General features: G+C 28.8%; 1 protein-coding gene across 2 annotated transcripts; it reads right to left on the bottom strand.

Moving 5' to 3' along the window:
- Window positions 1–452: 452 nt before the first annotated feature.
- Window positions 453–4,225, bottom strand: LOC123272634. Of its 2 annotated transcripts, none has more exons than XM_044739554.1 (3): window positions 3,880–4,225; window positions 859–1,003; window positions 453–711 (listed from the first exon to the last, which is right to left on the bottom strand). In XM_044739554.1, exons 1-3 carry the CDS (start codon window positions 4,104–4,106, stop codon window positions 625–627), a joined length of 459 nt encoding a protein of 152 aa, XP_044595489.1. In that variant the 5' UTR covers window positions 4,107–4,225; the 3' UTR covers window positions 453–624. The 2 variants fall into 2 exon arrangements, with proteins under 2 accessions (XP_044595489.1, XP_044595490.1); XM_044739555.1 differs by having other exon boundaries at window positions 865–1,003.
- Between the last annotated feature and the right edge of the window lie 11,354 nt (window positions 4,226–15,579).

The following is a 15,579-nucleotide window of genomic DNA, read 5'->3' as shown; positions in this document are numbered from 1 at the left end:
TGACAAGTTGCGGCAATAAATAGACAGAAAGTTGCGACCAACTTGGCTATCAGGATTGCCTATAAGTTACTCTGAAATTTGACGTGAAAACTTGCTGTACAAGTATTTCAGACAAATTGTAGTAAAGTTGAAAGGAAATTTAACTACAAGTTTGATTGTTAACATGTATTCAAGTTGCGGCCGTAGATTTTCGTCAATTTGCTTAGAACTGTTGTTGAGTGAAGAATTACCGCTAACTTGATGTTAAGTTAACCGTAACTGCTGGAAGTCAACTACTTTCTAAAAAAGCGCTGGCTATCAGAATAACTGAAACTTACCGTCGATCTGCGTCCGGAATTGATAACCAAATAAAAAAATACTTTCACAATTTATAAAAATTTGTTCATGCATTATTACTTATCAACAATTGAATAATAACCATTAAGTCATCCAGAACCAAGAAGTGATATCTTATAGAGCGGAATTTCCTTGCGTTTTTTCGTTGATTTCTGACGATTTTTACAAGATACCGATGTTTTTGAATGTGAAAAGTGAACATTTTGAACAGGATGTACTTCCTAGATAATAGTCAACATTACAATTCTTGCAACAAAATAAAGATATTTGATTTTTAAAGTATATAATTCATACCGGTCGGTGACTAGTTGAAGAAACCATTAAATGATCTATGTTTTCTGTTGTTTCGTCAGTAGTTTCGTTTGGAAGAACACCCTAATGATCAGAAAAAAAATTTTTAAGTCTTCCAATTTTTACACGCTTTTTGTCACAGATGTTGAATCCGTGATTTTACTATTTCAAAAAAATTAGTAAAATTGTTCTAAAAATAAATTTTGAACCGTATAATTACATAAAACATACATAAACCTGATTGACCAATCCATTGAAAAAATTTCTGTTATTCGTTATGAACTCGAAATCGCTTTGTATTGACTCCAAATCTTTTTGCGAAAATGTCAATTTTTGCAGACATTCCTCGTATGTAAAAGTTTGGAAGCAGTTACGACTGAAAAAATAGTAAGCTTAATAACAAACGCTTCAGAGACCAAAATTCACTAATATATTAGAATAAATCAAAAATTAAAAATATTCATACATGTATTAAATTTTTAAAATATGAGTAGTAAATTTTTTTTCAGTTTTTATACATACGCTATGAGTCAGTTATTGCACCATTAAATAATTCAAGATGACTTTAATAACTCTTTTTAAAACTGAGTCATTTTTTTATTATGATTGATAAATATTAATCAATAGATAAAGACACTTCTTGCGAATATAAAAATAAACGGAATTTAATTTAAATAATTTTTTTGATAAAACTCTGACTGAAATTTCGCAAAAAATGTATTTTTTCTAAAAATCTTTGTCTGTTCGAGTGGTTTCCACACGGAAAGAAATTTTTCATATAACCTGCATTGAAAATGTGAGTTTCAATGCCTGTTGAGCCAACCGAAACTAGACAATTTCAGACCAATGCGACTGTGCCGGGCAGGTATCAATTATTTCTTCCCGGCGGACAGAAAATGACGATTTTCTGTCCGCGAGGTGAAGTTGCAGCTTTATTTTCAATCCTATCAATTGTTTGTTTATTTTATACCTTTATAATTGTCATTCTAACCGTTAACTGTACTGACATATTATAATTCTGTTATTAAGCATAAATAAGAATGATAAAAAAAAACTTGACAATTTACGAATAATGTTTGGTAAAAAATAAACTATTACTTTCTATTTTATTATAAGTTCCATAATAAAATAGTATTTTCGCTGTTCGTCTGAAACTATCTAGTTCTGGTTGGCTCCAGACATTGAAACTAGCATTTTTAATGCAACTTATATGAAATATAATGTGTGACGCGGGATGAAACACGATTTCAGACCGAGTGATGCTGCTCGCTTCGCTCGGGCAGGCAACTTCACTGGTCTGAAATCGTTTTGTTTCATCCCTAGTCACACAATATACTATTTTATTTTATTTTATTTTATTTATTTATTTCAATAAACAAACCCAACAGCCTAGGCCATTAACAGGGTTAATAATACAATCGTTAGTACATAAGAAAAATAAATTTTGATGTATAACAAGATGACTTATAGCTAGCATAGTTATTTCATTCATTTATACTCATAAAAATTGCTGAGTAATTATTGCTTATTACTTATTAATTATTACCTATTAAAAATTACTTATTAACTATTAATTCATAATTGCACATCTTTAACGCCACTTAGTTGCTAGTTTGCCAAGTAACGCAGTTACATAGCCATTAGGACAATTCAACATATCAAGTGCAGGTTCCCATTGATAAAAGCGATTCACTGTATTAGAGATGCGATATATTGGCGCTGCCTGAGATAAGTTAGATTTAGCAATAGGTATGTACATTGGAGTTTGATTTCTCATACCTAAGACTGGTATCTTAAATTTAAACAGTGATAGCAATTGAGGACAATCCACCAAGTTGTTAAATAATTTAGTTGCAAAGGAGAATTCCGCACAGATGCGTCTTTCATCGAGAGTAAGATATTCGCATTCTTTGCATAGCGTGAGATCTGCAATTCCCCGAGCCGGATAAAGTCCGGTTTTTTCCAAATTAAAAATTTTAAAAACCTTCTTTGAACTCTTTCAATCTTAGTGGACTGTCCTGATTGAGTAGGGAGACCATACTAGCGAAGCATACTCAAGTTTTGGTCTAACAAATGTATTATATAACAATTTAATGGCATTAAGATTATTAAAGTTTTTGAAACTCGAGTAATGAACCCTAGCGTTTTCCAGGCTTCAGACATAATATTATTAATGTGCGTTGCAAAAGTAAGTTTACTGTCAAATGTTACCCCAAGTATTTTGACTGTAGTACTCTTATCTAAAATTTTTCCAGATATGTTGTAGTCAAAGTTGATAATATTTTTCCTCCGAGTGAGTGTTAATACGCAACATTTGTCAGCATTGAGTTGCAGCCCATTGTCCTTACACCATTGCACCATGCATTCAACGTTACGTTGTAAAAATATGCAATCATTTAAATTATGTATTCTCATATACAGCTTAGAGTCATCAGCAAATAAATCAAAGAAACAGGAAGTATGCTGTGCTATTCTTTAGAAATTACCCTTAAATCTATACTAATAAATGGAGAGCCGGTTTTTGTCTGGTTATACTGCAAAAACTACTAAACCGATCGGAATAATACTTATACCATAAGATGCAGCGTGTTTCGGAGAAGGTTTTAGTATATGATATGTTGGTGATTACTTATCCGGAGCCTATATTTTTGATTTAAAAATAATGAATTTTTATTGTAACTAAATTTATTCTATTCGATTCTCATTTGTTTAAAATAAATTTTTTAATTCTATTGGTTATGTTTATATACTAGGTAGATTTCTTCACTTATGAGACCTGCAATTTCTTTAACTGAAACTTTCAATGCTCATTACAAATTTTTTTTTTCATATCAATGATTATTCACTTTTGTAAGAAAGATACGGGAATGTTATAATGATTGCACATTAAAAATTACAATGAATATTAGCTAGAATAATTAGATGGATAAAAGGTACATGTCAATTCGATAGAATTTAGAATCTGTACAAGTCAAAACAATACTCTAATTAAATTTCAAGTCTAGATCTAAAAATACAATTCTGTAAAGCGCCCAGCGGAGCGGGCGAGTAACAGCTAGAGATCACTATAATCATGGGACATAATGCGGCTCTTAATTTATTAGCATTTTTTAAATAAAAATAAAAATAAAAATGATGAAAAAATGCATTTTTTTTACGGAAAAATTATTCCACTTACCGGCAAATGATGAAAATTTCTTTCAGTTTATTTTTCTCGTGTCTTATAATAGCTATTAATCTCTAGATACAAACCTGCAATAATATCGATAACGATACGCTCCCCAATCTCCGTCATAACACATGAGACACAGTGAAGCTAACATCCGTATTTTATTGTGATCAAATTTTCCTTTACAATTATAGTACGAAAAAAACACATCCGTGTTAAATTTTTTTGATGACCGTCGGCACTCACCAATGTCGAGCAAAACAAGCAATAATATTGTTGTAAAAAGTAATAGATTAATTATGACACCCATCTTTTTTTAGGACAACATACACACGTCGTTCAATTAATTACTGACGAATGAAATACGGCGTCAATTTTATTTATGTTGTCTTATTAATAGATTTATTACTAAATGGCGTATAGTTAATATTTAATAGTATTAAGACTAACTTAAAAATTTATAAATTGGACAGATACTATCTCTATGTTGACGTATGTATTATTTTAATAGATCAAGACCAAAATTATTGTCTAATTTTACTGATTACTTTATCAAAACATTTACATTGAAACTTTAACTGCAATAATCATACATAGTTTTTTTTCAAACTTGAAAAAATATTTACTCATTTTCTGTCAATCACCGAATACACAGAAAAAAAAATTAGAAAAACGGTAGACCCTGAAGGCCATCCGTACAACTTCCCGCTTATTTCATACCTAGGTGCTTAAAATTGCACTAATGATGTTTTTGAGCTCTCCGAGCTCAAAAATACTATTTATGTGTTATTTTGAGCTCTCTGAGCTTAAAGAGATAACTTTTTATGCTTTTGAGCTCTTCGAGCTCAAAGGTCTGATAGAAGTTTGATGAAACACAATTTTTCAAATTTTTAAGCCGCAATAACTTTTGAATGAATGAACCGATTTTTACGCGGTTGGCGGCGATCGACGTAGTTTTTTTTATGTTAAGAGCTGATTAGTTTTTGGAATTAATCGGTTGAGCCGTTTAAAAGTTATTCTAAAAAAACCACTTTCAAAAATGATTTTTTTTTAGATTTTTCAAAATTTCTCAAAATCTATCGGTCCGAATCGGTTCAAATTCTCAGGAAATCTAAGTTTGAGGGAACCCTTTAGAATGCCGTTTGGTTGATTCCGATCGGTTTAATCGTTCAAAAGTTATAAGCGATTCACATACTTACACACACACACACACACCCACACACCCACACACACACACACAAGATGAAAACTCGATTTTTGCGAAACGGGGTGAAAACAATAACTTCCCGATTTTTGAAAATCTTCGATTTTCTTAGCGGGAAGTTAAAAATTAACTTGAATCAAGGGAAAAATTCTTAAACCAAGAAAATAATATTGAAGAGTTTCATTCTTTTGGATCCAGACGAAAAATTCTTGAATTAAATAAAATTTACTTAAGCCAAGAATAGTTTTTTAGTCTAAGAATTTCTCTGCTCAAATTATGAAGATAAAGTTTTTAAAAATTATTTACTTGATTCCAGTTAATTTTTTTTCTGTGTACGAAAGTATATTTATATTGTAACAAGTTATCACGATTGACATAAAATAGTATAAAATTAATGCATACAAAAATATCTATTTTGCATTTCCTGTAAAAAAACAAAGAAGTTTGTTAATTTAAAACAACAATATCCGTTATAGTACTGGGCATAATTGTGCATTTGTTTGCAAAACTATAAGTTCTAATTTATTTTAAATGTCCGGGAGGTTTACCCTATAGTAAAGTTTAAGATGACAGTCGATATTTATTGAAGTAAAAAATGTTGTTTTAAGATAAAAAAATTAACTTGGCTCAAGAGCCAAAATCTTAGACCAAAAAAACCATTTTGAAGAAAATTATTTTCTTGAGTCAAGAGAATAAATTCTTAAATCAAAAAATTATTCTTGATTTAAGTAAATTTTCTTGTCTCAAGAATTTATTCACTTGACTCAAAAAAATCATGTTCTTCGCAATGGTATTCTTGATTCAAGATTTTGGCTCTTGATTCAAGTTAATTTTTTTAATCAGTTTAGTTCAAAAATAAACGCTTAAGGGGGATAGCCACTGTGAAATTTGAAAAAAAAAATTTTTTTTTTTTCATCAAACCAAAGTTTATACATTAAAAAATATGTATCTAGAATTTTATATGGAAATTCCGAATATTTTTCGAGTTAGTCATTTTTGTAACAGTGTGTTAAATGACCATTGCACGCGCTCCGACAAAAACGCGTTTTTCTCAAAACTACTTTTTTGAACTGATGCGAACTGTAATTTGCATAAATATGAACCGATTTGCAACTTTTTTTCCCGTATTCGTCAATTCAGTAGCTATCGTTGCACGTAGGGGATTTTGAAAATTTTGATTTTTAAAACTTTTTAAGGCTGTTTGAATCCAAAAAAATAAGAAAAAATTTTTAATATATCGTCATTTTTTTTAAATCAAAATTTTCAAAATTCCCTACGTACAACGATAACCACATGCATGCAGATTACAACGCTGTTTCGTTTTTTCGTTTTAGATAATACGTTTTAGAGTTCGCATCGTGGTGGGGGAAATTTTTTTTGTCCTCTAGTGTCCTCTACTGTCCTTTAGTGTGTGTGGTTACGAAATATTTCACTTTTTATGAAATTCCTAAAATCTATCTTCTAGGACTATTAAAAAAAATTGAAGTACACAATGACGCACACCAAGTACGTTTCAAAATTGTTTCTTTTAATTTTTAAATTTACAACAAAATTTTTTTTAATTTCCGAAAATCATATACAACCATATCGGTTACTTGGATTTTTTAATTTTTTATTTTATATCTTTTTGTAAAAAAATAAAATTTTTTTTTCTTAATAGTCTAATGAATGTGGACTTGGCGCGATTTTTTTACAGTGAAATTGTTTTTGTACGGATTTCAGTATTTTTTGTAATTATAATAAAAATTGACAATTTTAATTTAATACATTTCCGGTGGCAAACTATCCTCTTTAAGCTATAGTTCATGTAAAAGTTATTCTTGCGCCGGCTGGCGTGTGTAATTGCAATCCGAACAAAACAGTTTCACTGTAAAAATCGCGCCAAGTCCACGTTCATAAGACTATTAAGAAAAAAATTTGTTTTTTCTTTACAAAAATATATAAAATAAAAAATTAAAAATCCAAGTAACCGATATGATTGTTTATGATTTTCGGAAATTAAAAAATTTTGTTACAAATTTAAAAATTAAAAAAAATTTGGAACGTAGGGGACGGACGGCAAGACGGAGAGGGCGGGTAAAATGAATAATCGTTTTAAATCGCTGGTCGGTCGATAGAAACATTTTAGACAGCAATCTATCAATCTATTATGTAACTACACTTTACCGTTATCGATAAAGCATTGGTTTTGCATACTTGTGGGAATTTTTTTATAAATATTGAAATTTAGAAAAAAAATTTTAAATCGTAAGTATACAGTACTTAGTTTAATGTTGCTAAGGACGATGCGGATTTGTTTTTTCTTCTTCGTATTCAGGACGCGGTTGATATTTTTGCGACGATTGTTTTGATTGAAATGTATTTTCCAATCAGTATTCGTTTTACGCGACCTGAGTATTCATTTTGCCCGCCCTGGTAGGGCAAAACGGATAATGTTGACTTTTTTTTTTTTTTTAATTTCGAAGAAGAATTTCTTTGTTATTATTTTTATTTTACTTTAATTATAAACTTCAATTACCCAAAAAATTATTAGCCAAAGTTAAGAATGGATATGATTGTAATATATATTTGTTATTTCATTTTCAAATTAACATATCCGTTTTGCCCGTCCTTCCCTATTTAGTGTGCGCGGTTGCATAATATTTTACTTTTAATGAAATTCGTGAAATCTATTTACTAGGACTTAAAAAAAATTGAAATACACAATGACGCACACCAAGTACGTTCCAAAATTTTTTTCTTAATTTTTAAATTTATAACAAAATTTTTTTTAATTTCCGAAAATCATAAACAATCATATCGGTTACTTGGATTTTTTAATTTTTTTATTTTATATATTTTTGTAAAGAAAAAAACAAATTTTTTTTTTCTTAATAGTCTTATGAACGTGGACTTGGCGCGATTTTTTTACAGTGAAACTGTTTTTGTTCGGATTTTAGTATTTTTTGTAATTATAATAAAAATTTACAATTGGTACCAACTTAAATCTCGCGTTGGTTGCATTTTTTATAGCAAACTATCCCCTTGAAACTACAGTTTATGTAAAATAATTCCAGCGCACCCGGCGGGTGTAGATGCAAGCTGTGAAATATCTTTTTAACTGTAGTTTCCCATCTAATGAAGGATTACTATGCATTCTCGAATTATTTAGTCTGTGGCAGATCACTTTGCCCATCGAAAAAAGTCAGGATCGAAATTTTGCGTTGCTATAGTTTGTGCTGATTAAATTTAATAATTTCAATTAGATTAATTGTTATAAGTGAATATTATTAATTAATAACAGTCAAATAAAGTATGAATTACTGTTATAAGATACAATTTAGGAAAAAAAAGTACCATAGAATTAAATAAAATTTTGCAACCTCAAAATACCGTTATTCTTACAGTAAACATAGTCGGTAGTCTGGCGCTCCGTTTACAGCAGATTTGAACGGAACTTGGCGCCAGATTCTACCGAATCTGTGGATCTGTCAAATATCTTTTTCACTGTAGTTTTCCATCTATTATAAGATTAGCATGCATCCTTATATTATTTAGTCTCTGGCCGTCCGCTTTTTACATAAGAAAAAAGTTAATATCTAAAAATCTGGGTCGCTATAGTTTGTGCTGATTATTTTTAATAATTTTAAATAGAAATTATAAAGATAATTAATAATAATCAAGTAATACGCGTAATAAAAAGCATGAACTACTATTATAAAATATCATATAAAAAAAGAATCAAAATAAATTTGAAAAAAAATTTGTAACCTCAAAAAACCGTTCTGCTTACGGTATATACACATTCGGTAGTCTGGCTTGAGAACGGAACTTGGTGCCTGACTCTATCGAGTCTGTTGATCGATTACCAGGTCGTAACAGCCCTAAAAAAGTTAAAATACAAATTTTGGTAAATTTATTCATTTTTTTATATGCTTGATAAGTTATTTATTTTTTTTTTTTAATATATGTCATCGTAAATATCATTTATGTTGTCAATGGCACACTTGTCGCAGGATTTGCAGCAAGTTTGGGGAATTTTCTTCGGAGGCTTCATTTCAGACCAATCAGTATAAGCTCGATTTCCGCAACAGTGAAGCTTAAAAAGATATTTATTTGTTATTGATTTTATGAAGCTATATAAGATAAAATAATTTATTTTGTTTATTACACAGTAAAAAATTTTGCATTGTTGCGTTAAAAATTTTTGTGTTAAAAATTTTTGCGTTAAATATTAAATCAACAAAAAAAATAAAGTTAAATATTTATCAAAAATTACATATTGCAAATTATATAAGAAGATAAAAATAAACCAAGACGAAAATTTCTATTGGAAAAAAAATAAGATAAGAGGAAAAGACAAGGAAACTTGGCCGAGGGTATGGTGTGGAAACATAGGGAGAGAGAAAAAAAGGGATAGAAGCATTGGAGATGCAGAGTATGTGAAGGAGAAGAAGAAACACTGATGCGCATAATTATATGTAAAGAAATATACGAAAAAGTAGGAAAAAAAGAAAAGAGTTTCTTAAATGAATGGAAAGAGTTAGAAAATGAAAAGATAGAAGAAAGATTAATAGTAATAAAAAAAATTAAAGTAAATTTACTGCTGGAATTTTCCGAAAGGATCGCTCAAAAAGTTAACGCGAAGTTACAAAAAGTTAACATTAACTTTACGTCAACAGTTACACGGAAAAAAGTAAACTGTAATATTCACTTGGATTCCGGTTAATTTTTATAGTTTCAAACAGTAAAGCGGACATCGAGGTGGCAAAAATATAAATATTACAGAACTTAATGTAGAAAGTATAAAAGCCACAATTTATAATTTAATATCCAAAATAAGTAATTAGTAGCTGTCACTATAGTAAATAACGACTCTTTCATCTTAAAAAATTACAGTTTCAAACAGTAAAAATTGCCATTTATACTTCTTGGCAACTTACTTCTACAAATTGTTAACCATCGGTAAGCCTATTTATTTAAGAGAAATGTTCGTTGATGATGACTCTAGGCGTTCAGAAAGAATTGCAATTAAAAATAATAATGTAAATTTCTTAATACCTAAATTCTCAACATCTTGCCTAGAACATTCTTTCGTTATATCAGCAATACGGTTATGGCAAAAACTTCCACCAGATGTCTTAGATGCGAGTTCATTAGAAGTCTTTAAAAAGAAATTGTTCGATTACCTTTTGTCAAATGATTTATAGATACATTAATATTTCTACGATTAATATTTCTAAGTTTATGTGCAATGTTACAACGTACTATTTTGTTTAGCTAGTTTCTACAAGATGTTAGTTAACTTTTATTCCAAATAAGAAATGGACTTATTTAAATCTTATTTAATTTAAATCTCATTAATTTGATCTTAAATTATTACCAAATATACCTATTGAATTTATAATATTGTTAAGCTAAATCGATTTATACATTACTTTATAGTTTTGTTTGTTATTTATCTACATATTTTGTAAATTTTTCAGTTCCACAAAAATTACTGTATTTTATATCTTGCCATTTGGCCTGTGCCTTGGCATTTATTATCAATAAATAAATAAATAAATAAATTTCAATATATAGTCGATATTATGAGAAGAAGGGGAACTCAGATGAAAGAGAAGGGGGTCTCACTCTGGGAGCATTTAACATTTGAAACAGTAAAAATTATACTTTTAAAATATACATTTTAGCAGTCCAAGCAAGTCAATAATTACAGTTTGATTTTGAGCGTTGCGTTTAAAATTTACCATTTTACTTTGTAAGTATTGACGTTGCTTGTATTAGAAATTTACTAACTTTATTTGATACTTTTTACGTATAATATAAGATCATTTTTTAGGTACGAAATAATAAATATCAAAGTCTGAATTCTCAATTATCATACTTTAACATTTTATCTTTAGGTCTGACACAAATAACAACAATTATTTTAAATTAAATCTTAAATTTATTCTCTAATTTTACAATGTTTCAAAATATTAATTCACACACACACACACTCTTATACAATATCAAAATCTTATTATTTTTATTAATTTATAACAGAAGCTTTCTTGAAACCAAAAAGTTTTAGATTTATTAAAATTGAATTTAATCTGCCTGAGAATTCGGCTTGGCGTCCATCTTGAATTCTAGAGTAGATTTGAGGTAGGAATGTTAGCTTGGCTAAATTTTCCAAGGTCGAAATTTTACTATATTTTCTCAATAAATTTTTACTGGAATTTGGAAAAACTTATTTATCGAAGTCTTGAACAATTTTAATTTAATTATAATTTTTACTTTTATAATTTTAAATTTCGAAGATTAATTTAAATTATAAATTTTTACTTTTATTTTTAAATTTTAATTCTAGAGATTGATTTTAGTTATTAATTTCAAGTTTAACTTTAGATGATTTTATTTTATTTATTTATTTTTTTTTTTTTTTTAAGTAACTGTGTGAGAATACATATTTAATCATTTGCGGCTGTGGACCAACTAGTACTTTTTCTGAACTGCATTCGCCCTATTCCTCACCTCTTCCTAGGCTTTTGGAATAGTGACATGGGGAAACCACAGAGAAAACTCATACCAGTACAGTCGGATCAGGGCTAAGTTCACGGTAATCGATAAGAAACTGTATCGATTGCCGGGACATTAGTTCCCTTTCCTAGCGCACAGAGATCTACGCGCTAGCCAACGCTGACTGGACGGTCACCCATCCAAGTACTAAACACAGTGAATGCTGCTTAACATGGGTGATCGCCAGAGTCAGACGCGTGCCGCGTAGCTATCTCTGCCGCAATTTTAATTTATACTTAAATTTTATTAACAGACTTTACTTTAGTTTCAATCATTAACTTGATTTTAAATTAAATTTAATTTTATAAATTTTATTTTTAATTCTTACTTAAATTATTTTAATTTTAATTCTACAATATTCTCTTTATTTTGATTCTACTTTAATATTAAATTTAAATTAATTTCAATTTCGAAAATCTTAATTTTAAATCTAACTGTTCTTAACCTCGATTTTATAAATTTAGTTCATTAATAAATTCAATGCTTGACCAATCTTTGAAAAAATTTTTGTTATCTGTTATGAACTCGAAATCTCTTTGTATTGACTCCAATTTTTTTTTCGATAAGTTCAATTTTTGCAGACAATCCTTGTATGTAAGAGATTGGAAACAGCCACGCCTGAAAAAATAGTAAATTTAGTAACAAACGCCTCATAGACCAAACTTCACTAATATATTAGAATAAATCAAAAATTAAAAATATTCATACATTTATTAAATTTTTAAAATATTAGTCATTTTTTTTTTAATTTTTATACGTACGATATGAGTCAGTTATTGCACCATTAAATAGTTCAAGGTGACTTAAATAACTCTTTTCAAAACTGAGTCATTTTTTTTATCACGATTGATAAATATTAATCGGTAGATAAAGACATTTCTTGCAAAAATAAAAAAAAAAACCGAACTTAATTTTAATAATTTTTACGATGAAATTCCGACTTAAATTTCACAAAAAAATGTTTTTTTAACTTCCCGCTAAGAAAATTGAAAATTTTCAAAAAACGGGAAGTTATTGTTTTTACCCCGTTTTTCGAAAATCGAGTTTTCATCAGATCTCGACGTTTTTAGATCCTAGAAAGCTTTCCTGACTATTTCCGCGGTGATGTCACCGTGTCTGTATATATATATATATATATATATGTGTGTGTGTGTGTGTTTGTATGTGTGTAAATCTTTTCGCATAACTTTTGAATGAAATAGCTTATCGAATTTCTGTAAATTGCATTTTAAAGCCCATTAAACAAGCTTCAATTTTCGTATACCATTTCATTCCTCTAAACTAACCTATTATTCTTAAAATAACCTATTCGTCTGTAGGTTTTCAATGAAATTTTACTCTTGCAGTCGTTTTTTCGATTAATTTGTCCGCTATAACTCCTATAAATCTATACATATTTTTATCTTTATTCTCAACAAATTTTTTTTTTTCATACAATCTTGGTAGTTTTTTTTTCTATTCATTATGAAATCTACTTCCATTTCGGCTGCCGAATGGCTTTTTCTCAAATCTTTGAAGAAACCGTGTTATCTGTCCCACAATTGCCGTAAATTCGACGGTAATTTTTGAAGAGTATTTCTTTTAGTGTATTTTTTTTGTGTATTATAATAGCTATTAATCTCGAGATACAAACCCGCAATAAGGTAAATAAAGAAGCGCTCCATAAGGTTCGTCATAACAATTCATACATTGTATAGCTAAGTGCTGTATTTTTTGGTAATCAAATTTTCCTTTGCATTGATTGGACCATAAATCATCCGTCGTAAGTTCATTTAATTGTCCATATTAACACTCACCAATGTCGAACAAAACAGGCAACAATATTGTTGTAAAAAGTAATAAAGTAATTGTGACTCTCATCTTTTTTTAGAACAATATACACACGTCGTTCAATTACTAGGGAATAAAATACGGCGTCAATGTTATTTATGTTGTCTTAGTAACCCTTTAATGTCTGGAAACGCAAAGAATCTCGGTGTGAGCTGTTAGGGGAGAAAGCCAATCATAGTCCGTTGTGCGGTTGTGTGAAAGACGGTTTAGTGTAGTAGTGTGTCCATGCGTCGCTTTCTACTACTTTTCTGGCCCCCTCTCTAGGAAAAAGACTATAGCTCTCTCATTTAAAGAAAAAGACATATGACTTGAATTAAGAGTGGAGATTTAAGGCCGAACATTAAAGAGTTAATAGATATATTACTAATGTTGTATAGTTAATATTTGATAGTATTAAGACTTACTTAGAATTTTATAAGTTGGACAGATACTATCTCTACGTTGACGTATGTATTATTGTAATAGATAAAGACCAAAATAATTGTCTAATTTTACTGATTAGGGGAGAAGGGGGTCAATTGAACCAAAAAAAGTTTAGTAATTTTTTACTATTCGAATTAAAACTAAATAATAAATTTTTTTTTCTTGGAATGATAGTTTATTAAGTCTACTATCATTATCAATACATAAATTAGTTAATAAACAACGTGAATTTTTAAAAATTATTAATTTATCCAAACGCGTCGAATGGTTCAATTGACCCCCGCTCGGGGGGCAATTGAACCACTGCTCGGGGTCAATTGAACCAATGACATTTATAACTCAAACCCGAACTTTTAATAAATAACATATTAATTGTTACTTTCTAATATTACTGTTGCACATTTTTAATACACATATATTATATTTAATAAATTAAAAATCGATTTAAAAATAATTTTAATTACAAATTGAGTTTATCAAATTGTTAGGTTATTTCCCTGAGTATTTTTCACGTCGAGTCAAGATGCGCGCGCATGTCCCATGCTTCTCCGTATGGTTCAATCGTCCCCGGGACTGCTGGTTCAATTGACCCCGTATAATTTTAAAACAATTAATAGTAAATAATAAATAAATAAACCATTCTATCACTATAAACAAAGTTGAGGATTATAAAATATAAGTATATACAACTACTATAATTCAAATTTTATCAATTAATTCAAAAATTTAAATATTATTAAACAATTTGTCACCAGCCGAAAAGAAAGTTTGCATGCCTAAAAATAAGAAAATCTCAATTTTTCAAAATTTATCGATCGCAATGATTTCAAATTTTGATCATATCCGAGTTTAACATATTAGAATCTAATTCTAAGAGCATGAAGCGTTTTTTCAATTTTTTCGATTTTTTAAGTCGAGTGGTTCAATTGCCCCGTGGTTCATTTGACCCCCTTCTCCCCTACTTTATCAAAACATTTATATTTAAATTTTAACTGTAATAATCATACATAGTTTTTTTTCGGACTTGGAAAAATATTTACTCACTTTCTGCCAATCACTGAATACACAGGAAAAAATTTAACTTGAACCAAGAAAATAATATTGAAGAGCTTCATTGTTTTGTATTCAGATGAAAAATTCTTGAATCAAATAAAATTTACTTAAACCAAAAAAAATTTCTTAGTCTAAGAATTTTTCTGCTCAAATCAAAAAGATGAAATTTTTCAAATTTATTTATTTGATTCATGTTAATTTTTTTTCTCTGTACGAAAGTATATTTATATTGTAACAAGTTATCACGATTGACATAGAATAGTATAAAATTAATGCATACAAAAATATCTATTTTGCATTTTCCGTAAAAAAACAAAGAAGTTTGTTAATTTAAAACAATAATATCCGTTATAGTATTGGGCATAATTGTGAATTTGTTTGCAAAACTGTAAGTTTTAATTTTTATTAACATGTCCGAAGGTTTGCCTATTAGTAAAGTGTGAGATAACACTTGATATTTGTTGGCGTTATTGACAGTAAAAAATATTGCGTCATTTTATACAAAAATCGTATGTAACGATACATGATAACTACATGATAACAATAAGTAAATTCAATAAATAAATAAAATAACTACATATTTTTATGTCGTTTGAAAATAAACGCTTGATGTATTATACACAATGATTTAATAATTTTTTGTAAGTTTAAAATAAGAATAAAATAATTATTAAAAAAATTTATTTTGATGTAACTGAAGCGCGGAGTGACTAATGTCAAATTATTGTAA

This window comes from Cotesia glomerata, linkage group LG10 (assembly GCF_020080835.1).
Source record: "Cotesia glomerata isolate CgM1 linkage group LG10, MPM_Cglom_v2.3, whole genome shotgun sequence".
Classification (NCBI taxonomy): Eukaryota; Metazoa; Arthropoda; class Insecta; order Hymenoptera; family Braconidae; genus Cotesia; species Cotesia glomerata.
This window is presented reverse-complemented; position numbering and strand designations above follow the sequence as displayed.